General features: G+C 53.0%; 2 protein-coding genes across 3 annotated transcripts; both read right to left on the bottom strand.

The window, feature by feature from the left end:
- Positions 1-3,240: 3,240 nt before the first annotated feature.
- ELOF1 (elongation factor 1 homolog (S. cerevisiae)) lies at positions 3,241-9,393 on the bottom strand. 2 transcript variants are annotated; one of them, XM_010828308.1, is made up of 4 exons: positions 8,456-8,536; positions 4,404-4,537; positions 4,153-4,223; positions 3,241-3,893 (listed from the first exon to the last, which is right to left on the bottom strand). In XM_010828308.1, exons 2-4 carry the CDS (start codon positions 4,517-4,519, stop codon positions 3,829-3,831), a joined length of 252 nt encoding a protein of 83 aa, XP_010826610.1. In that variant the 5' UTR covers positions 4,520-4,537; positions 8,456-8,536; the 3' UTR covers positions 3,241-3,828. The 2 variants fall into 2 exon arrangements, with proteins under 2 accessions (XP_010826610.1, XP_010826611.1); XM_010828309.1 differs by lacking the exon at positions 8,456-8,536 and adding an exon at positions 9,329-9,393 and having other exon boundaries at positions 3,247-3,893.
- Positions 9,394-18,617: 9,224 nt separating this feature from the next.
- On the bottom strand, positions 18,618-22,265 carry ACP5 (acid phosphatase 5, tartrate resistant). Its single transcript, XM_010828307.1, has 6 exons — positions 22,128-22,265; positions 21,186-21,273; positions 20,679-20,957; positions 20,343-20,470; positions 19,879-20,224; positions 18,618-19,241 (listed from the first exon to the last, which is right to left on the bottom strand). Exons 3-6 carry the CDS (start codon positions 20,955-20,957, stop codon positions 18,963-18,965), a joined length of 1,032 nt encoding a protein of 343 aa, XP_010826609.1. The 5' UTR covers positions 21,186-21,273; positions 22,128-22,265; the 3' UTR covers positions 18,618-18,962.
- Positions 22,266-22,533: the final 268 nt, after the last annotated feature.

Genomic DNA, 22,533 nt, shown 5'->3' with positions numbered 1-22,533 from the left:
GGGGCTGGGCAAGGCTGGAAGCGGGGGACCTGCTGGGATGGACATCAGGAGCCCCCTGCGCTTGCACAACCCTTGGAGCCTTGTAAAGCAGATTCCAGGAGCTCTTGGCTTGGCTACCCCGAGTCCTGCTCCCCCAGGGCCAGCGGCGGGAAGCTATGCTGAGGAGGATCCTTGCCTGGCCCAGGGCCCTGCCTCCTCGGGAAAACAGCACCATATTAGCACTTAGACTGTGAGACTGGGGTAGGCGGGCCCTAGTTGACAGAAGAGCAAGGCCCCTTTCCCTGGACCGCAGAGAGCAGCCCCCAACCCAGGTGCCTGTCCAATCACTCTGTCTATGTCCACTGGGTCCTGCCTTGGCCACGGGATCCCACCTGAGTGAAGTCTTGGAAGGGAAGGTGGGAGCACCGGGTTGGGGGCATGTCAGGGCAGAGTGGGCCTCGGGGGACACCAGTCAGACCCAACGGCTGGGCCTGGTGGCTAGGGCTTCTGGCCAGCTCAGCGTCTTCCTCTGCTGTTCATATTCCTTGCTGCCCTGGTGGGTCACCATCTGCTGGCACTGTGTCAGGAATCACACTGGGCGCCTCTGTCCTCAGGGTGGCCCTGGGACAGAGTTTCCATCATCCTTCCGCTTGCTGCCCAGGCTCACGGGGCTGCGTGGAGGAGCTTTGAGCTGCTCCGTGCTGCCAGAGCACCAGGACTACCAGATTGTCTGGGATCTTGCCGTCTGCTTGTTCAGGTGTGTTTTTGTTTCCAACACCACAAATCAGTTAACTCAGTTCTGACACTACCTCAAGACAGCACCTGATCCCACAGGATAAGGGTTCCGTTCAGGACTGCCCCTCCCCCACGTCAGGAGCCAATCACAAGTCCAGGTTGTTCCCTGTGCTTCTGACGGACTAGCTGTAGATCCAGAGGTGGGGTGGGATGGGGGTGGGGTTCCCTCCACCGCTCCTCAGATTTTGTTAATTTACTACACTGGTTCACAAAACCTGGAGAAACATTTTACTTTTTATTAGATCACTGGTTTTATTATTACTTTGGTTTTATTATGGAAGGATCAAACTCAGGAGGAGCCAGAAGGGAGGGGCACAGAGAGCAAGGCATGGGGAGGGGTGTAGAACTCCCGAATCCTTTCCATGTGTTCCAGCACCTCTAAGTGTTCACCACAGGCAGAAGTTCATCAGATCTTGTTCTCAAAGCACTTCATCTGTAGGTCCCATTGTTGTTCAGTCGATAAGTCATGTCTGACTCTGCGACCCCATGGACTGTAGCCCTCCAGGGTTCCCTGTCCTCCTCTATCTCCTGGAGTTTGCTCAGATTCATATCCTGCAGGCAGGTAAAGAATCTGCCTGCAATGCAGGAGACAGAGGAGACATGGATTCGATCCCTGGGTCGGGAAGATCCCCTGGAGAAGGAAATGGCAACCACTCCAGTATTCTTGCCTAGAAAATCCCATGGACAGAGGAGCCTGGTGGGCTGCAGTCCATGGGGTCGCAGTCGGACACGACTGAGCAACTAACATGTCCATTGTGTCAGTGATTCTATCCAACCATCTCATCCTCTGCTGCCCTCCTTCTCCTCCTGCCCTCAATCTTTCCCAGCATCACGGTCTTTTCCAGTGAGTCAGCTTCCCATCAGGTGGCCAAAGTATTGGAGCTTCAGCTTCAGCATCAGCCCTTCCAGTGAATATTCAGGTTGATCTCCTTTAGGCCCCTTCCCAAAGGTTGGCTGATTCCTACTCAGGAATCAGTCCCATGCTGAGGCTGTTGAGTGCTCAGACACTTCAGCTGTGTTAGTTATTGAGCACTTAATGCATACTAAACACTATGAGGGGCTCCCCTCATAGCTCAGTTGTTAAAGAATCCACCTGCAATACAGGAGACCCCGGTTCGATTCCTAGGTCGGGAAGGTCTGCTGGAGAAGGGACAGGATACCCACTCCAGTATTCTTGGGCTTCCCTTGTGACTCAGCTGGTAAAGAATCTGCCTGTAATGCAGGACGCCCCGGTTCGATTCCTGGGTTGGGAAGATCCCCTGGAGAAGGGAAAGGTTACCCACTGCAGTATTCTGGCCTAGAAAATTCTATGGACTGTATAATCCATAGGGTCACAAAGAGTCAGACATGACTGAGAGACTTTCACTTTACTTCATACACTATGGGTAATGCTGATTCGTTGTTGTCTAGCCACTAAGTTGTGTCGAGCTCTTTGCAATCCCATAGACTGCAGCCCACCAGGCTCCTCTGTCTATGGAATTCTCCAGTCAAGAATACTGGAATAGGTTGCCATTTCCTCCTTTAAAAAATCTTCCCGACAGGGATTGAACCTGGGTCTCCTGCACTGGCAGGTGGAGTCTTTACCGTCGTGCCACTTGGGAAGCCCCAAGGATGTCTAGGGCTCCATTCTAAATCACCTCATTAGCACAATCTCACCAGTGAGCAAAATTGGGCTCTTTATGAATGATGAAGATACTCTGGCTGCCCAGGAAATTCCAAGCGTTTTAGCTTTGTGCCAGGATCCAGGGACAAAGACCAACATTTCTTCACATTGGAAGCTTGTAGTCCCAACCCCTGGACTGCAAGGCAAGTGCCAAGACCAATATTTGTTACACTGAACACGTGCATCTGGCCCCAGCTCCAGTCTCCCACCAGCCTAGGACAACAGTCTGGTCCCTTATTTCCCTCCAGGGATCCTCGCCCCATTCAGCCCCCAGGAAGCCAGGAGTTGTTCCCTTTGCCTGGACCCTGAACTCATGAGTGAGACCCTGGGCTGTGAAGCCTGCTGGCTGTGGGACCCTGGGCCCACGACCTCCTATCTCTGGCCTGCTTCCTCACCTGTGAGCATCTTCCTCCCAGGGTGGCTGTTGAAACACGGCGGGAAGGCAGGCACACCTGAGAGCAGCCTCAGGAACAGGGGGGCCCTGGAGCCTGACCTTCTTTAGGGGGATCCCCCAGGAAGCCCTCTCTGATCACCCCACCCCTACCCCGGGCTCTGTTGGCCCTGGTTTCCACCGTGACTGTAAATGCCTGGCCAGATGCCTGTGCGTTTATCCCTGTCCCCTGAGCCCAGCGGCCCAGGTTTCACCTTGAATGCTTGTAGAGTGGATAAAACGTGGGATGGTTTGAAGGACTGACTGAACCCCACTTCAGACGGCCTGCTGGGCAAACTCTGAATGCCTCAGTCTCCCCTTTTTCCTGCGTTGAGCCCCTGGGTCTGACCCAGAGCCCAGGAAATCAGAAAACTGGGAGTTCCTCGTTTGCTGCTTTATTTAAGGGCTTGTGACAGACAGCTGTCCCCAGCCCAGCCCCTCCCTCCTCTACAAAAGCGAGGGAACATGAAAACAGGCCACCTTGCCAGGGGGCCCATGGGATTGTGACTTGAATCCCAGGCCAGAGGCCTGGGAAGGCAGCTGGGGAGGGGGAGCAGTCAATCCTGTTCAATGGCCAAGTGCTGGTGAGGTACAGGAAGGCGCTGGAGAGGCCGGTGGCAGCCTCTGAGGGCCTGCCCTTGCAGAGGGGGGTCAGGACGCAGGCCTCTAGAGAAAACAGGGCCCTGAAGCTGGTGGCCCAGGTGCTAGAGGCTGGAGCCAGTCAAAGGCTTGTTGAACAAGCATTTCAGGCCCCCGGGGCCCCACCACCCTTCAACTCTACCGGCTTCCCACGAGGACTCCCCCGCAGTCGCACCTGCAGCCACGTGTGCACACACACCCACACACCCACTCTGCACACACTCACATTCGGGGCTGCAAAGGCTCTGGACCCACACCCTGGAATGTCTCTCGAATGGTACCCAGTGGGCGGGGCTGCCATGGGGGTGAGCCGTCTGCGTCGCTACTGATTGGCAGCCTCGCAGGCATCTATCCAATCGCTGTACACATCCACTGGTTCTGACAGATCTGAGCCGCTGCAGTCAAGGGCAACTAGTAGCACTAGACCCCTTTCCCACATTTACTTTTCTGTAGCTCACGCCACTGTTAGCCAGACCACTGCCCTGAACCCCGTTCACACCACGTAAGTCAGCCCGTGGCGCTGGTTCCTCTCCGTGGCCATGCCCCCAGGGCACGCTGCAGGGCTGGGTGTCCTCGAGCAGCCCACTTGGGGCCGCCCAGAACCCCCAACCCATCTCCTGGAAAAAGCCCGGTTTCCCAAGGATACAAGTGATGGGCGTCTGGAATTCCTCTAGGCACACGGTACAAGAGATGACTCCGGTGTTTCGGGCTCGGTCCCTGGAACAGGAGGAGGTGCAGGGACTAGTGAAGGAAGGGGCCTCTGTCTGTGGGTGATGATCCCCCTAAGCAGGAGGGCTTGGGGCAGATTGGAGGATAGGGTAGTGGTGGGGGTGAGCGACACCCCAACTGAGGAAGGAGGAAGTGGCCCCGTGAGGCAGGATCCCTGGCCCTACTCACATTTTCACGTCACAGGACTTCTCGTGGTTGCAGAAGGGGCAGGTGAACTGGGTCTCCAGGGTGCCTGTCATCTTCTTCTTGGGGGGTGGCTTCCGTTTTGACTTTCTGCGCCCCATGTCTGTAGGGGAGTGAACCTGTGGGCAGAAGGGACAGAAGTCAGTGACTCGTGGGCCCCATGCAGCCCCCCAGCCCGATGCCCTAGGAAGCAGGCTGGCTGCCTCTGGAGAAGGGAGGTCTTGCCTGAGGCTCCCAGGGGCTGGGCAGGCAGACCACCTCAGTGCACTATGGGGTCAGGAGGCCTGGATTCTAACCCCAGCTCCTCCACTTCCTGCAGGATCTCAAGTGGGTTCCTTAAATTCTCTGTGCCTCAGTCTCCTGTCTATGAAGTGGCATGAGGTTTCCATCCGAGCCTAGTCTCACAGGGAGGGCGAACAGGACATATGGTAAGAGCCTGGCCTGTCTGCTGCCAGCACCTACACAGGAGGCCACCATTCCTGGTGAGGACGAGACTCTGTGAAGGCCGGTCAGGCAGGAGTGCTCAGGAGCCAGAGATTTTATTCAGGCTGCTCCTTCTGTCACGGGACAGGCCAATGCCACCCAGGAGGAATGACACTGAAAGGATGTGACAGAACCTTCTGGGGGGCCCCTCTGGCAGGCTCTTTGCAGATGAGGGGCTGCTGGACAGAGAAACGGGGACATGCATTTGGAGCAAGGAAATGCCATATAAAAGGGTGAGGGCCTGGCCAGGGTTTGGGGACCATGTGGGTTGGGTAGAGGGGCAGGCTGCGGGGAGAAAGGGGGTGGGGAGGGAGCACGTGGGAGTGTTCTGAATATTTGGATGGATGCTGGAGGCTGTGGGGAGTGTAGGGATGAAATTGCTTGGTGTTTTAAAGAGACCAAGGAGGGACTTTCCTGGTGGTCCAGTGGCTAAGACTACACTCCCAATGCAGGGGCCCTGGGTTCGATCCCTGGTCAGGGAATTAGATCCCACATGTCACAACTAAGAGTTTGCATGCCACAACTAAAGATCCCGCATGCTGCAACTAAGGATTCCGCATGCTGAAATGAGACTGAAGATGCTGCATGCTGCATCTATGACCCGGTGCAGCCAAATAAATAAATAAATATTTTTAAAAAGAGAAAGAGAGGGACTAAGGAAAGGGATGGGTGGAAAGCCTGGGTGAAGATGAAGTCAGAACCAGGAGAGGGTTGTTCAGGGTGAAAAGCAGCAGCGGGTGAGTGAGACAGAGGGGACAAGCCAGTGGTGAGCATGTCGAGAAGGAACAGTCCAGGGGAGCGGGTGAGCAGTGTGAGAAGGAAGGGTCCGGGCTGACTCCCAAGGTTGTGGTGTGGGACGGAGGTGGTGGCTCAGGGGAAAAGGGGCCCTGTTCTCTGATGTCTGACACAAAGGAAGAGCAAGGTGCTGGGGCAAACGGCATGTCCAGGGGAAGATGCCTCAGAGGCAGGTGGACAGGGAAGCAGCAGCAGCTACGCTGAGTGCAATCTCCCATGTCAGGCACCGGGCTAACCTCCCGAAGCGCCCCTCCCACCCCCGTCCACCCCTGCTTCTGGTCTCATCCTTCCATGACTAGCAGAAAGACCAGTGTTTCATTCACACTTGTGATCACTCTCTATCTGATGTTCTTGTTCTCAACTAAAGGTGCTTCCAATTCACTGAGTAAACATAAGGAGCTGGCAGTGAACATCCACAATCCACAAGTCGCCAGGACCACCCACTTGACCTTCCCTCTTTTGCTATGGAAGAACGGCCTCGCTCCCCACAAACACAGTTCGTTACCTTGGGCCTTAGACCCCAGCATCACACTTGCTCTCTCTACTGGATCATTAACAAACACACTTGGGATGACTTTGCCCATCATTAAAAACAATCTGTTCATTTTTAGAGAGTTTTTCGAATAGAGCTGTCTGCCTTCTCTCCGGTTCTCTCTCCACTGCCCCTGCCATGCTGTCCACCCCACAGGGCAGTCCCCACTCCTCAGCACACTGGACATACCGGTTTCTCCGCCTACCCTTTTCACAGGGCTCTCAGGACCCAGGACTCTCCCCACTCACTCCTTGATGGCAGGTTCTGGCAGTCTCTGCTGCTGCAACCCCACCCCACCTCTCTAATTTGCTAAGGATAGTGAATCCACTCGTTCAGTCTCTGGGCCTCTCCCTTGTCCAAATACATTCACCTCCACCCCGCGTCACTGCTTCCACTGCCTCCTCTGAACTGTAGCCCTCCTGACCACCTGCCTCAGCCACACCTGATGCTAACCAATGTTTAAACATGACCTGTCCAAAACCCAGCTCCAAATACCTCAATCTGCTCTCCTGCTGTCTTCCTCAGCTCATCAGACAGCAAGTCCACCTTTCCAAAAACCCTGGATTTGACCTCAGTTCCTTTTGCCCCCTCTCACACCCCTAATCTCACCCTGATCCTACTGCCCTATGTTTATTTTAGGCCACACCTTGAGGCATGCAGGATCTTAGTTCCCCCAATCAGGGATGGAACCCGCGCCCTGGCAGCGGAAGCTCAGGTTCTTAACCACTGGACCACTAGGGAAGTTCCCTACTGTTCTCCCTTTGGAAGACGCCCAGCATCTGACCACTTCTCACCACTCCCAGGGCCAGTTCTGTGATCTGAGTCCAGAGTCCAGGTCTTCTCTGGCCTGGATGATCACAATAGCTTCCTCACTGGTTCCTGTCCACCACCCTCAGAGTGTGAACTCCTTGTGGGCAGGGATTTCTGTCTTTTCTTTGTATCCTCAGAGCCTAGAACAGTTCATGGCACAGAGCTGGTGTTCAACAAATATTTACTGAATGAATGAATGAACCAACCAATGCCAGGCCTAGAGCAAGACACAGCAGTGCTGTAATCAGGGAAGGTGAGGTGTTTGCTCTTGTGTAACTGATATTCTGGTGGAGAAGACAGACCCTTAAGCTAACTAATAAGGGAAAAATTTCAAATATTGACAAGTGCTGTGTGTGTGTGTGTGTGTGTTAAGTCACTTCAGTCGTCTCTGACTCTTTGTGACCCTATGGACTGTGGCCCGCCAGACTTCTCTGTCCATGGGATTTCCCAGGCAAGAATACTGGAGTGGGTTGCCATTTCCTTCTCCAGGGGATTTTCCCCAACCAGGGATTGAACCCAAATCTCTTACGTTTCCTGTATTAGCAGGCAGGTTCTTTACCACTAGCACCACCTGGCAAGCCACTGGCAAGTGCTATGAGGTTAATAAAACAGAGCGACGTGGGACTTCCTCGGTAGTCGGTAGCTAATGCAGGGGATACGGGTTTCATCCCCGGTCTGGGAAGATCTGACATGCTGCGGGGTCACTAAGGCTGCATGCCACAACTCCTGAGCCTGTGAGCCACAAGAGAGGCCACTGCAATGAGAAGCCTTTGCAGTGCAACTAGAGAGTAGCTCCTGCTCACCGCAACTAGAAAAAGCCCGAGCGCAGCCACAAAGACCCAGGGCATCCAGTAAATAAATAAAATTAAAAACAAAAAACAAGGCTATGTGAACTTTTCTGGGACAGGGCTACTTCACTCAAGGGTGGAACCTGAAGGATCCCTTGGGGAAGGGTCATTTAAAATGAGGACTGAACGACGAGAGAAAGAAAATCCACATAAGACAGTGCAGGCAGAGGCTGGAAACGCTTCAATTGCAAAGGCTTCAAGGAAGCACCAGCTTTTCTTGAGAAACAGAAGACTGATACAGCTGAAGCCCAGTGAGCAACAGGGAGATGGATGTGAGATGCAACAGAAGACGAAAGCAGCATGCCAACCACAAGACCCTGCAGGCTTTAGTAAAGTGTAGCCACTTCGGCAGCCCAGGCTCCCACCTTTGGCCAGAGTGTTTTGTTGGAAAAATTTCCCCAGAGCCAGACCCTGGGTTCCACCTGCCATGGAATCACCTGCGGGCTGCTCAGAAAAAGGCAACTTTCTGAACTTCACACCAGACGTCCCCCAACTAGAATGTCAGTTCTGCGGGTTGGAGTAGGAGCCTGATTTGTCCATGGCTGGAATCAGCAGCCCTGGTGGCTCACCTGCCAATGCAGGAGACTGGGGTTTGATCCCTGGGTCGAGAAGATCCGGTGGAGAAGGAAATGGCAACCGACTCCAGTACCGCTGGCTAGGAAAACCCATGGACAAAGAAGCCTGGAGTGTTGCAGTCCATGGGGTCGGACAGGACTGAACAATTAAACAACAACGAATCAGCAGTACGCCTAGTGCCTGGTATGCATTAAGTGCTAAATAACTATCTGTTGTAGATACAAACAAGTCTCCTGAAGCTAGAGATGGGCCCCAGAATCCCATTTTTCCCGGTGACTATAGTGCCCTCGGGTACAGCGTCTGTCTACAATGCGGGAGACCCGGGTTCGATCCCTGGGTTGGGAAGATCCCCTGGAGAAGGAAATGGCAATCCACTCCAGGACTATTGCCTGGAAAATCCCATAGACAGAGGAGCTTGGTAGGCTACGGTCCATGGGGTCGCAGAGTCGGACACGACTGAGAGACTTCACTTCACTATAGTGCCCTCTAACTACACTGCAGAAAAGGGGTATGGACTGCATGTAAAGTTCCGGGGACCGGGGACTGTACTTAGGTGGCGACCTAAGTCCAAAGCGCGCCAAGAAGATGGAAGAGAGCTCAGCCATCGCCCCTGGCCGAACTCAAGAGGCGGTGGGAGGACTGTTCATCCAGGCTCACCGAAGCTTCGGTGTCGCCTCCAGCCAGCCGCCGGTAGCATCCAGGCCTCCGAGCAGCGGGCTGGGACCTGCAGAGACCCGAGGCAATCAAGTTCCCCGATGGGCCGCTCCCCGAGCCCTGGGCGCCTCCTTCAGGACCCCGTGAGCACCCTGGGGTCGCAGAGCGCCCAGCCCCACCCGGCCCCAACGTCCGCCCGCGCGAACCTTTACCTGCACTCACACCCTTGTTGCGACCGCCTCGTTCACCCGGGAGACAGTGACTTCCGGCTTTCGGCGGAAGCGGAAATTCTTACCTCCCCCGCCTTCTCGTCCTCCCGAGGCTGGGACTGCCCAGCGAGGAAGCCCCGCCTCCTCCAGCATCTTCTCTGTGCGCACGCGTACTCCCATTTCGGGCCCGGCAGCAGGAACGCAGTGTGCCTGCACAAGGGCCTGACCATACTTGGTAGTTAGAGCCGGCGCTTGTGGGCACAACTTTGGTACGCTCCCGCACTGGCAGTTACCGCGTTTCCGGAGAGGTGGACCTGGCCATAGTAGCCCTGGAAAGCCAGCTTCGCCCTTGGCTGCAGCATCTTCACTTATCTTTGCTCCCAGTTCAAGCCCCAGCCCTTTGCAACTCACATGGGCCTCCCAGACGTCAGCCACATACATATATCCCAGTGCTGAGAACATGCACAGAACTGTATGGCTGAATCAGAGTGTGAGAGAAGCTTGTAAGAAGCTCCTGTCAAACTTTAACAAGAACCTGTGGATCTTATTCTAACTTAGATTCTGGCTCACTAGGTCAGGAGTGGGACCTGGAAGTCAGCCTTTCTAACTAACTCCCTGGTGATGTCCTGTCTTGGTCAATTTTGAGTGTGGAAGCTATAATACATGAGATTGGACAGGCAGTAAGGGTGAGGGGAGGGGAAAACTAAGCTCCACAATTCCCACAACGTAGTGAAGAGGCTGCCGCTACTTAGCAGCAGCAGCAGCAGCAGTGAAGAGGCTGGACAGAGCTGAGGAAGGATCAGGCGGAATGAATTGAAAGAGTAGCATTGACATATATGTGCTGCTGTGTGTAAGACAGCTAGTGGAAAGGTGCTGTGTAACACAGCCCGTACTCTGACCATCCAGAGGGGTAGGATGGGGGGAAGTGGGAGGAAGGCTCAAGAGCGAGGGGACATATGCATACTTACGGCTGATTCATGTTGTACAGCAGACACCAATACAACATTGTGAAGCAATTATCCTCTAATAAAAATAAAAAAGAAACATAAAGGATCAGTTGCTACACTGTTCAGCTCAGCAGAGGGGAGTGTGTAGATTTCAGAGCATATGATGGTGAAGAAGGTTGCCCAACTAGTCTGGGAGGTTAGAGAAGGCTTGCCCGGGAGGCTGCTGCTCAGGATGAAATCCAGAAGCTGAGTAGAAGTTACACAGAAGTAGAACCTAAGAGGGGAGACTTCCTTGGTGGCACAGTGGTTAAGAATCCACCTTCCACTGCAGGGTACCAGGGTTTAATCCCTGGTTAGGGAACTAAGCAAGCGGAGAAGGCAGTGGCACCCCACTCCAGTACTCTTGCCTGGAAAATCCCATGGATGGAGGAGCCTGGTAGGCTGCAGTCCACGGGGTCGCCAAGAGTCAGACACGACTGAGCGACTTCACTTTCACTTTTCACTTTCATGCATTGGAGAAGGAAATGGCAACCCACTCCAGTGTTCTTGCCTGGAGAATCCCAGGGACTGGGGAGCCTAGTGGGCTGCCGTCTATGGGGTCGCACAGAGTTGGACACGACTGAAGTGACTTAGCAGCAGCAGCAGTAGGAAACTAAGATCCCACATACTACTGGGCAGCTAAGCTGGTGCTCTGCAACTAGAGAGCCCCCAAGCTACAACAAAAACCCAGCACAGTCAAAATAATTAGAAAAAGAAGAGGGAGTGAAGGAGAGAGGAGAATCAAGGTTGGAAACCCTGGGTGCTGCCTCTTACTCAGAAGAGGAAAGGCTTGAGAGAACTGATTTGGAGGAGAGGTCAAGGGTTGTGTTTGGCTGTGACAGGTTTGAGAGAAGCAAGAGAGGGTATGGAAAAGCCTTTGGAAGGGATATTAGGGGCTCAGAAGAAGAAGTTGGATGTGATTTTGAGAGTCATCTACATATGGAGATGATTTAAAGCCTTGGGCCAGAGGAGGTCACTTGGGGTTTCAGGGGTAAAGGGCAAAGTGCAGCAAAAGAAGGCTAGAAGGAGACCAGGGGGTGCTTCCCTGGTGACTCAGTGGGAAAGAATCTGCCTGCCAGTGCAGGATTTGATCCCTGATCTGGAAACATCCCATATACCACAGAGCAACAAAGCCCATGCACCACAACTATTGAGCCTGTTTTCTAGAGCCCAGAAGCCACAACTACTAAGCCCACGTGCTGTAAGTACTGAAGCCCACCTGTCTTAGAGCCTGTGCTCTACAACAACAGAAGCCACTGTAATGAAAAGCCTGCACACGGCAACTAGAGAGCAGCCCCTGCTCTCTGCGCGAAACTAGAAAAAAGCCTGTGCAGCAACCAAGACCTAGCACAGTAAAAAATAAATAAAATTATTAAAAAAAAAAAAAGGAAGGAGACCAGGGACTTTCTGGGTGGTCCAGTGGCTAAGACTGTGCTCTTAATGCAGGGGGCCCATGTTTTATCCCTGGTTGGGAAACCAGGTCCCACACGCTGCAACTAAGACCTAGCACGGCCAAATAAATAAATATAAAATAATAAGTTTAAAGAAAGGAGACCAGGGCTCCCCAACCTTAGAGATTAGGAGGAGGAGGAGCCAGTAAGAGACCAGCCAGACCAGTGAGATTGGAGGAAAAAGACATGGGTTGTCCTCTCCTAGAAGTCTCCAGAAAAAAAGTATTGCAAGACAAGAGTGATCAACTGTTGTCACATGTGGCTGGGAGTTTGAGTAAGATGAAAGACAGTTGACTGTTGACTTTGGCAAGTGTTTGGTCCCTGGCAGTCTTGATAAGAACTGTTTTCATTGTGAGTGTTTAAGAAAAGAACTTGTAATGAGATTGTTTCCAATAAACCTATCTCCAGAAGTCCTCTAGGGGGCACTGTTACTCTGGGAACTGCCAAGCTTCACCCCAGGAAGTGCCTCTCTGGAGGACTCTCTTCAGGCTTGTCTTGTCTTAGCTTGTTCAGTCTCTCAGTCCCACTGATTCTTTGCAATCCCATGGACTGCAGCACGCCAGGCTTCCTTGTCCTTCATCATCTCCCAGAGTTTCCTCAAACTCATGTCCATTGAGTTGGTGATGCCATCCAACCATCTCATCTCTGTTGTCCACTTCTGCCCTCCATCTTTCCCAGCATCAGGGTCTTTTCCAATGAGTTGGCTCTTCGCGTCATTGGAGCGTCGGCTTCAGCATCAGTCCTTCCAATGAATGTTCAGCGTTGATTTCCTTTAGAATTGACTGGTTTGATCTTGCTTGTAGAAACCTGGATACACTCATAGTGGTAGTAGTAGTGTTAATTGTTTAGTCATGTCGGACTCTTTGCGACCCCACGGACTGTAGCCCACCAGGCTCCTCTGTCCAGTGGGATTCTCCAGGCAAGAATACTGGAGTGGGTAGCCATTTCCTTCTCCAGAGGATCTTCCCGACCCAGGGATCGAACCTGGGTCTCCTGCACTGCAAGCAGATTCTTTACCATCTGAGCTATTACCTTATACCATAATGTTACCTTGCAACTTGGTATTTCCTCTTGGTAGTGGTCAATACATCTACAGGTAGCTATTGCATGACTGCCATAGTATATATTTGGACAATTCTATATTCCCTCATGATTGCCAAGTTCACTGGTTGTTTTTTTGTTTTCTTTCCCTTTTCCTTTCTTCTCTCCTTTTCTTTTTTCCTTTCTCTACTTTTACTCCTTCCCTCCTCTCACGTCTTTATTTAAATATAATTGACAGACAAACTGCACATTTTGACAAATACATAGGCCTGTGAAACAATCTCCATAATCAGCAGAGAATGTTTTCACCCTCCCCCGCCCAAAGAAGTTTCCTTATGTCTCTTTGTAGTCAATTCCTACCCCACCCCCCAGCCCTTGACACCAGCTAATCTGTTTTCAGTTCCTATAACTTTGTGCTCTTGAGGAAGTCACATAAACAGAATCATACAATATGAAGTCTCTTGAGTTTGGCTTCTTTAACTCAGCTTAGTATGACTGAGACATGTCTATGGTTTTTTTGTTTTGTTTGGTGGGGGGATGATTTGGCTTTGGAGCTTAGGAGGATCTTAGTTTCCGGACCTGGGACTGAACCTGTGTCCTAGGCAGTGAAAGTCCTAACTGCTGGGCTGCCGAAGAATTCCCTATGTCCATGTTGTGTTTGACTTTCCTAGTGGCTCTGGTAAAGAATTTGCCTGCCAATGCAGGAGCCGCAGGTTTGATCCCTGGATCAGGTAAGATCCCCTGGAGTAGGAAATGGCAACCCACTCCAGTATTCTTGCCTGGAGAATCCCATGGACAGAGGAGCCTAGAGGGGCTACAGTCCATGGGGTCAAAAAAGAGTTAGACAGGACTTAGTGACAAAACAACATCAACAAATGTTTCGTATGTCAGTAGTTGTTCCTTTTTATCATTTTATCATATGGATGGAACACAGTTTGTTTATCCTTTCACTTGAAAATGGACATTTGGATTGTTTCCAGTTTGGGACAGTTACGTATAAAGCTACTATGAGCTATTTTATTCAGATCTTTGTGTGGATGTTCATTTTCTACTGTATTTTTTACTTCTTTTTTTTTTTATATAGTTGAATTACTCTACTCTGTAGTTTTAATTTAATTTTACTTTTATTTTGGAATATAGTTGAGTTACTGTATTTTATTTATACACCAAAACGTGTGAGTCCCTTGTAATTCATTTTTGCACACACTCTGAAGTAGGGGTCAGGCTGTTTTGCTCTGGGCAAACCGACAAGGCAGATAACATAACGTCTTTCCTGCAAAGTTGCGACATCACCTTAGCCTACATCACGCCATCATTCTCTCCTGTTTGTTTCTAGATTCCCTCTGGATGTTTTCCTGGAGCCAGGGTCATGCCGTGTGGATGACTGTGCATTTTGCTGTTTGGTCAGGCAGGTGTCACCTCACTGTTCAGGAGTCTTGACCTCAGAGACTGTTGAGGAGGGTGCATATGACCTGACTCTCCGCTGACAGCCAACTGGCCGGGTGAGGTCGCCGGTGCCAGACCCTGCACCTGGTGTGAGGAATGGAGTTCAGAGTTGGCAATATCTGTGATGGTTGAATCAGATGCAGTTGGTTGGGAAGAGAGGGAAGAGATGAAACTCTGTGACTGTGATCTTAAGGAATTCTGCCATCTTATTTCCTGTAATTGACAAGGCAGCTTTCCAACCATGGCCGTGTGCTGGTGGATGTTGTCCCCCGCCCTGAGCTGCATGGAAGCCCTCTCTGAGGGCTTATGTCCACCCTGCCTTGTCCCTTTGGGTGCTCCTTGGGTTGGCTCAGGACTTGGGCCTCCGTGCGGTAGAAGTGCTAGGCCCTGGTGGAGGAGGGGGACCGGTTCTCCTTCCCACCTGTGTCAGCCTGGATGTGTCACTTCTCCTTTCCACACTCCGGGCCCTGTGAACTGGGATGTTGGGCTAATTCCACACTCTGGGCCCTGCAAACAGGGACACGAGGCCGACTTCTGATTCAGACTCCTGCCTGCCTGGAGTCTCTGAGTCAGTGGGGAGAGGTAGGGTGGCTGTGAGCTTGCCTTGACTGTCCTGGTTAAGATGGAGGGTCTGCCATTTCCTGAGCAGGACTTTGGGCACCTGACTTAATCTGTCAAGCTTCTGTGCCCTGAGAAGCCAGGATACTGCTGGCCCTTTCCTCCTTGGTCAAGATTAGAAGCAATGGTGTGTTTTTTGTTCTTTTTTTTGCAGCTGCACCATGAGGCATGCAGTATTTCCCCCAACCAGAGAGCAAACTTGTGCCCCCTGCACTGGGTCTTAACCACAGAATAGCCAGGGAAGTCCTGGGATGGTGTTTTTTGTTTTTTGTTTGTTTGTTTGTTTGTTTGGCATAGAACTTGGCTGGTAGTAATACCAGCTGAAAGGAACTCAGGGTTGGCATTTTGGTAAGACAGTTTTGCTTAATTTTTTTGAAGGATTTTTTTTATGTGGACCATTTTTTTAAGTATTTAATTTGCTTCTTTTTTTTTTTCTGGCCATGAGTCTTGTGGTAGGTATCTTAGCTCCCTGACCAGAAATCAGAATTCCACCCCTTGCCTTGGAAGGCAAAGTCTTAATTGCTGAACCACCAAGGAGTCCCCAGCTTTGCTTAAAGGCAATGGCACCCCACTCCAGTACTCTTGCCTGGAAAATCCCAAGGACAGAGGAGCCTGGTAGGCTCCAGTCCATGGGGTAGCTAAAAGTCGGACACAACTGAACGACTTCACTTTCACTTTTCACTTTCATGCATTGGAGAAGGAAATGGCAACCCACTCCAGTGTTCTTGCCTGGAGAATCCCAGGGACGGGGGAGCCTGGTGGGCTGCTGTCTGTGGGGTCGCACAGAGTCGGACAGACTGAAGCGACTTAGCAGCAGCAGCAGCAGTAATAATGTGTGTGTGTGTGTGTGTGTGTGCATGTTCAGGTTCAATTCTTTGTGACCCCATGGACTGTAGCCTGCCAGGCTGCCTGTCCATGAGATTCTCCAGGCAAGAGTACTGGAGTGGGTTGCCATTTCCTTCTCTAGGGGATTTTCCCAACCCAGGGATCCAGCCCGTGTCTCCTGCATTGGCAGGCGGATCCTTTACCACTGAACAACCTGGTAAGCATAGTAACACATGTTGCTGTTCAGTCGCTAAGTCGTGTCCGACTCTTTGCGAACCCATGGACTGCAGCACGCCAGGCTTCCCTGTCCTTCACCATCTCCTGGAGTTTGCTCAAACTCATGTCCATTGAGTCAGCGATGCTGTCCAACCATCTCATCCTCTGTTGCTCTCTTCTCCTCTTGCCCTCAATCATTCCCAGCATCAGGGTCCTTTCTAATGAGTTGGCTCTTTGCATCAGGTGGCCAAAGTATTGTAGTTTCAGCTTCAGTCCTTCCAAGTAACACAGGTACCATGTAACAAATTCATCAATACTGACTGCTACAAAGTAGCAAATGTAAGATGCCATTTCCCAAACAATTGGGTCCCTGGCCCATAGCAGCTGAAGTGGGCAGTGACAGTGAGTCAAGAAAGTAGTTCCTGCGACTGGCTGGGTCAGGCTGTTTGTGGGTGGATTTTAGTCAACTGAGAAGCCCAGAGGGGAACTAAGTGCATTGCTCTGCAGCTTTTGGTTCAGGGTGAGCATTTCGTTCTCAGCGTTCTTTAGCAGGAACAGGCTCTGAAATAATTCTGGAAGTTTTCTCCCATACGTACTTGCACAGATGTACAAAAGCACGGGTCCGGGGGTGTCCAAGGTGGCTGTGTTGGTGAGAGGGAAGGACTGGAAAAAATTTCTGTAGGCCCCAGCTAGGAGCTGGTGACACAAGGCAGAAAATCCGTGGCTGTCAAAAAGCAGGGCAATCTTCCTCTTAGGAATGTATCTTGTTTATTCTACAATCATTTCTGCATACATAGGAAATAAATGTGCAGGCTCATTTATGGCAGCATGATTTGAGGACAGCAAAATTATTGAAGGCATCTGGGCACTCCTTGGTAGACAGACAATGGGGCCAGGCACCCAGTGGGGCCTCTGTAGCAGCAGAAATAAGCTCCCTGGAGGGCCGGTGGGCAGATCTCCAGGTACAACGGACAGAAAGAGCAAATTGCAAAAGAAAACCTTTGCAGGTGCAGGAAATGCTTGTTTCTTGATTGTGGCGTTGGGTTTAGGACTGTGTGCCTTTGTCTAAACTTACTGAACTGCACACTTCTAAAATGTGTCCGTAAGAACTCAGTGAAGTTTATTTTAAAAAGAAAACAAAATCAAAACCAAAAGAGCAAGGTTCAAGGACTTCCCTGGTGGTCCAGTGGTGAAGTCTGCATAGCCCCACTGCAGAGGCACGGGTTTGATCCCCTGGTAGATCAGCTGGTAAAGAATCCACCTGCAATGCAGATGACCTCTGCATTGTTCGATTCCTGGGTCGGGAACTTCCCCTGGAGAAGGGATAGGCTACCCACTCCAGCATTCATGGGCTTCCCTGATGGCTCAGACGGTAAAGAATCCACCTGCAATGCGGGAGAACTGGTTCAATCCCTGGGTTGGGAAGATCCCCTGGAGGAGGGCATAGCAACCCACTCCAGTATTCTTGCCTGGAGAATCCCCATGGACAGAGGACACAGCTAAGCATAGCTCTTTGTCAAGAAAGACCCCGCATGCCTTGAGGAACAGCCAAAAAAATCAAACAGACAAAAACTAAAAAAGCAAGGTGCAGATAAATGGGAAAGGGGAGAAAAAAACATTCAGGTTTGCCTTTATATGCACACAGAAATCCCCAAAGGAAGCCCAAGACATTTATAAAAATACTATTTCTTTTCTGGAAAGGTGGAGGAACAAACATGAGGTGGGTGAGATAGTTTTCCTTTCTACAAAGTTTAAATTTTAGAACTGTATGAATAGCACTGATCCCATATTGAAATGAGCAAAAAGGAATGTTCTGATACGAACATTTGACTTGTGGCTAGATAGAATGCATGCAGAGCTGCATGTATGTGGAGATGCTCTTGGTGACAAAGGGAAGTTTTTTTTTTATTATGCAAGGAAAGCACACTGGAGGAGGAAGCTTGCTTCATTGTACCATTCTATTTGGTCTTTTTTAAAAAATTACTTTATTTGGCTGCATAGGGTCTTATTGAGGCACTCAGGATCTTGCTGGGTAGTTGTGCATGCAGACTTAGTTGCTCCACAGCATGGCGGGGTGGTCTGTTTCCCCAGCAGAGATCGAACCCATGTCCCCTGCACTGGAAAGCAGATTCTTCTTTTTTTAACTTTTTATTTTGAATCGGGGTATAGCCGGTTAACAATGTTGTGATAGTTTTAGATGAACAATGAAGGAACTCGGCCATACATATACATGTATCCATTTTCCCTTAAACTCCTCTCCCTTGCAGGCTGACATATAATATTGATCCGAGTTCCGCAGTAGGTCTTTGTGGTTATCCACTTTAAATATAGTAGTGGGCACATGTCCATCCCAAACTCCCTAACTATCCCTTCACTCCTGGCAACCATAAGTTCTTTTTCTAAGTCTGTGAATCTCTTTCTGTTTTGTAAGTTCATGTGTATTTTTTTTTTTTTTTTACACAATAAGGGATGTCATATAGTATTTCTCCTCATCTGAGTTAGGAAGGCAGATTCTTAACCACTGGACCACCAGGAATTTAAGTTCCTGTTTGGCCTTAAAATAATACTCATGGATGAGGCCAGTTGGTTACAGATGAGACTGAGAGATGAAGGTGCACAGCAAGGATGGTGGGGGAGCCCCAACCTTTCCAACCCCAAGTATTGCATCTCGCCAGGGAGGTAAGGAAAGAGATGCTCACAACACACATGTTCAGTCTTTGCAAGTTTTTCTTTTATTGTCTATTCAGCAGTGACAGAAGGATGCCTGATCCAGGGGAGAGCTCTGCCTCCCTCCCTCCTTGCCCCTCAATGCCCGGAACTCAGGCTGGGCGAGCCCGGTCACGGGGCCTGGCACTCTGGCCCGTACATGTGTCCATGTTTCTTTCAGGCACGGCATCTATGTCACAAGTTCCTCATCTGCCCTTCTCTTTCCTGCTCTGCCATCACACCACGGGCTCCTGAGAAAGCCTGCCCATGAGCAGGGGGAGTAGGGAGGGGGTGTGTGTGTGTCCCAGTGGGACCCACCCACCCACCGGCAGGGAGGCGCGTTCTCACTCAGGCCCCAGCGTGGAGCCCGCGTCGGTGCTGATGCTCGGACCTGGCTCGCCTCGGCAACCTGGTCTTGAAGAGGGACTTGCCCGAGGCTTCAATGTAAGTGACGCTCATCTCCTTGGGGCTGATCTCTACGTAGGCGAAGCCACCCAGTGAGTTCTCGGCCCCGTAGTGGAAGCGCAGGTAGCCGTTGGGGACCTTGCGCATGTGTTTCTTCGAGGGGTCCATGAAGTTCCCAGCCCCGCTCAACACGAAGCCCAAGCCATTCTCATCCTGAAGGTACTGTGGACAGAGGACACAGGGTCAGTGGAGCCCTCAGCCCCTCAGTTAGGTGGATTGTGGACTTGGTGCCCACCTGTCTTGGGTGCAGGGTCAGGTCTGTCCTTCACTGCAGAGTCACCTTGAGCAAGGAACATAATCCTGGCCCCCTACCCCTTGCCACTCCCGCCAAGCCTCCAGTTTCTTCACCTCTGGGAGCATATTGATCTGGGTAAGCAACTGGCAACAGGGACCCCTGAGAGGGCTTTTAGGGCACTTCAGGCTGTTTTCTGGTTAGCAAGCATAGAGTTTGAGGGATAGTGATAATTGAGAGGCCCCCAAACAGGAGGGGAACTCCCAGGTGGCTCAGTCGTAAAGAAGCTGCCTGCCAACGCAGGAGACACAGGAGATGGGGTTTGATCCCTGGGTTGGGAAGATCCCCTGGAGGAGGGCATGGCAACCCACTCCAGCATTCTTGCCCGGAGAATCCCATGGACAGATGAGCATCGAGGGCTACAGTCCATGGAGTTGCAAAGAGTCGGATACAACTGAGCACATACACACAAACAGGAGGAGCCCCAATGCCACCCTATGTGGCATGCTGGCCAGGCTGGGGACATCCTCCCCTACCAGGATCCCAGGCCACCCTGGGGACCCTCACCTGCAGGTTGTGGTCATGGCCACACAGGTAGGCGGTGACCTTGTGCGCGGTCAGCAGTGGCAGCAGCTGCTTGACCAGGCAGTGGGTGGGCCCATGCTCGGCGATAGACCACACAGGGTAGTGGCCGGCCACCAGCACGTAGTCCTCCTTGGCTGCTGCCAGCTGCTTCTTGAGCCAGGCCAGCTGCGTGCGGGCCATCGCCAAGTTGCGGGGCCTCTCGGGCTGCTGGCTGGCAAAGTCGTCAGAGTTGCCGCACAGGGTCACAGTGTCCAGCATGAAGATGGCCACGGACACGTTGGACCGGGGGATCTTGAAGCGCAGGCGGTAGTAAGGGCTGGGGAACTTCCTGCGGATGGTACGGTGGAGACGCCCGGGGCTCAGCTCTGGCCAGTCGGCCTCTTTGCCCCACTGAGGGAGGTGGCTGGTGCGGGGTGGGAAGGAGAGGCAGGAGGGGGCAGGCTCACCAGCGCTTGGAGACCCTGGAGTAGGCGATCTGGGCTGAGACGTTCCCCAGATGGTCATGGTTGCCAGCCAGCACGTACCAGGGCACGGAGCGGAGCGGCGAGGCAGAGAACACATCCTCGAAGGTCTCCTGCAGCAGACAGAGAGAAGGGCAGCACCCACCCCAGGTTCAAGCAGCCTCTGGCTGCTCCCACCAACTCGGGGGCCAGGAACAAGGGAGAAGCTGTGCATGCTCAGTGTGTACAACCATCAGTGTTGCTCTGCCCTCTCTAGTAAAAGGTCTAGAGGCTTCTCCAAGCATTGCCTCCCCCCACCCCCACCACTCCAGTGGCACACACCTGAAACCTCTTGTCGTTGACATCCTGCACACCGCTGAAGTAGAAATTGTCTCCCAGGGACAGAACGAAGTCTGCGCCCAGGATCTGCACTGTCCTGGCAATCTCTTTGGCATTGGCCATTTCCCGGGCTGTGTAGAATGGGGCGTTGGGGACCCCTCCCCAGTCACCCACAGCGACGAAGCGCAACATGGGGGCGGGGGTGGTGGCGGCAGCAGCGGCAGCAGCCCGGGGGAGCACCAGCGAGGCTTGCAGGATGAGCAGCACCGTCCACATGTCCATCTGGGAGGGGAGAGACAGGCATCTGGGGCTTGGGCAGCAGGCCACCCTGAGACCCCCCCACTCGCCCTGTTCTGGGAGGGGAAGAGACGGGCTCCCCCGCAGGGCTGGCTTGATGCCTGAGTTCCCAGGGCTTCAGGGCAAGAGCTGGCTGGGAGGGTCAGTGGGCGGGCAAGCAGGATCCAGCTGGCAGGGTGAGGAGGGCTGGGTTTGCAGGGGCCCAGCACTCACCCTGGAGGAGGCACAAGCCAGTTGCCTAGGGGCTCAGAGAGGCAGGTGAGCTCCAGGGCAGAGCGGCTGGGCACCGAGCCTTTATTTCCTGGGGGGCGGAAATGGATCATTAGAGAGGATGAGGCAGTTTCTCCAGGAAACCTCCCCTCGGTTCCAGGAGCCCTCCCCTTGGGTCATGTGAGCCTGGGAGTTAGTTCCTCAGCGCTGGCCACGGGATCGAGGTGGGGTCTGGCACTCCAGGGCAGCCTGGGCTGCACGCACAGCCCCCGCGTTTGCCCAGGGGAGCGCGTCTGTGTCATGGGCCCTCGAGCGTGCACCGAGCTCTATCGGTGCACCCCTCCCAGCAGTCACCCACCCTGTGTCTGCGTCCTCAGTGGACGTGTTTGTCTGCCCATGTCTGGGTGTGTCTTCACTGATATCTGCGTGTAGCCAAGCGTGCCTACCTCGGTCACATGCCTGCTGTGTGCTTGTCCTATGTCCCCATGGCAGTGGACACTGAGCCGCCAGCAGGGCCCTGTGTGGCGTGTCAGGGAGGCGTGCCTGAGTCCTCAAGTGGAACTGAGTGTGGGGGACGAGGACTGGTGTGTCCCTGCCTTGCGCCCCAGTCCAGCTGTGTGTGTGTGTTGTGTGTCTCGGCTGAGTTGTGGGTCCGGTGTGTGAGGTGTGTGTGACACATCTGGTGTGAGCCCCAATCCGAGGGTCACCCCCCTCCCCTAAACAGCAGGGGCCTCCGTTTCCAGGAAGTCCTGGCCGCATCTTCCCTTCCACCTCACGCCCCGCTTCCTGCAGGAGGAACCCAGGCAGGAGGGAGCTGGTGACCAGCCGTGTGACCACAGGCTTTTGACCCTCACGCCCTCGGCGGCTGCTCCTGAGGCCTGTCTGACCTGCCCCTCCCCTCCCTGCCTCCCTTCTCCCTGGCCCCATGGACCCATAGGCACTCACGATGGCTCGCTACAGGCCCTTGCGACGGTGGATGGGGGCTCCCATCCCCAGGCTCGAGGACACAGGCTGACTGCTTGCCCCCCCCCAACTCCCGACCCCATAGCCCAGATAAACAGGAAGTGGGTCACGAGGTTAGGCGGAGACCACTCCCCCGGGTGGAGGCCTCCGGTCTACACCCGCTGGGCGGTCTCACCTGCATTCGGCGGGGCCCGGGGTCAAGGCCAGGCGCGGCTGAGCGAGCCGAGCTGCGGGAATGCTGGGCGCTCGCCGTCGGGGCTGCCCGGGCTTAAAGGACGCGGCGGCCGGGGGCGGCCCAGGTGATCCCCGGCGGCCGGAAGCGCTGGAGCCTGGACCTCCTGGACCTGCCGGCCGCACCCGGGGATCCTGCTGGGTCACCCCGCGTCAC

Source organism: Bison bison, unplaced genomic scaffold (genome assembly GCF_000754665.1).
Source record: "Bison bison bison isolate TAMUID 2011002044 unplaced genomic scaffold, Bison_UMD1.0 scf7180017864492, whole genome shotgun sequence".
In the NCBI taxonomy this organism is placed as follows: domain Eukaryota; kingdom Metazoa; phylum Chordata; class Mammalia; order Artiodactyla; family Bovidae; genus Bison; species Bison bison.
The sequence above is the reverse complement of the archived record's forward strand: the minus strand, read 5'-3'. Positions and strand labels throughout refer to the sequence as shown.

Excerpts from the sequence above, each read along its gene's own strand:
- ELOF1 (XM_010828309.1), bottom strand. The coding sequence starts at position 4,519 with ATGGGGCGCAGAAAGTCAAAACGGAAGCCACCCCCCAAGAAGAAGATG. Across the intron at positions 4,224-4,403 it reads AAGTCCTGTGACGTGAAAAT|GGACCGAGCCCGAAACACCG; the intron begins GTGAGTAGGGCC and ends CTCCTGTTCCAG. Across the intron at positions 3,894-4,152 it reads ATTCCAGACGCCCATCACTT|ATCTGTCAGAACCAGTGGAT; the intron begins GTATCCTTGGGA and ends GCAGCGGCTCAG.
- ACP5 (XM_010828307.1), bottom strand. The coding sequence starts at position 20,957 with ATGGACATGTGGACGGTGCTGCTCATCCTGCAAGCCTCGCTGGTGCTC. Across the intron at positions 20,471-20,678 it reads TCAACGACAAGAGGTTTCAG|GAGACCTTCGAGGATGTGTT; the intron begins GTGTGTGCCACT and ends TGTCTGCTGCAG. Across the intron at positions 19,242-19,878 it reads GCCATGACCACAACCTGCAG|TACCTTCAGGATGAGAATGG; the intron begins GTGAGGGTCCCC and ends CTCTGTCCACAG.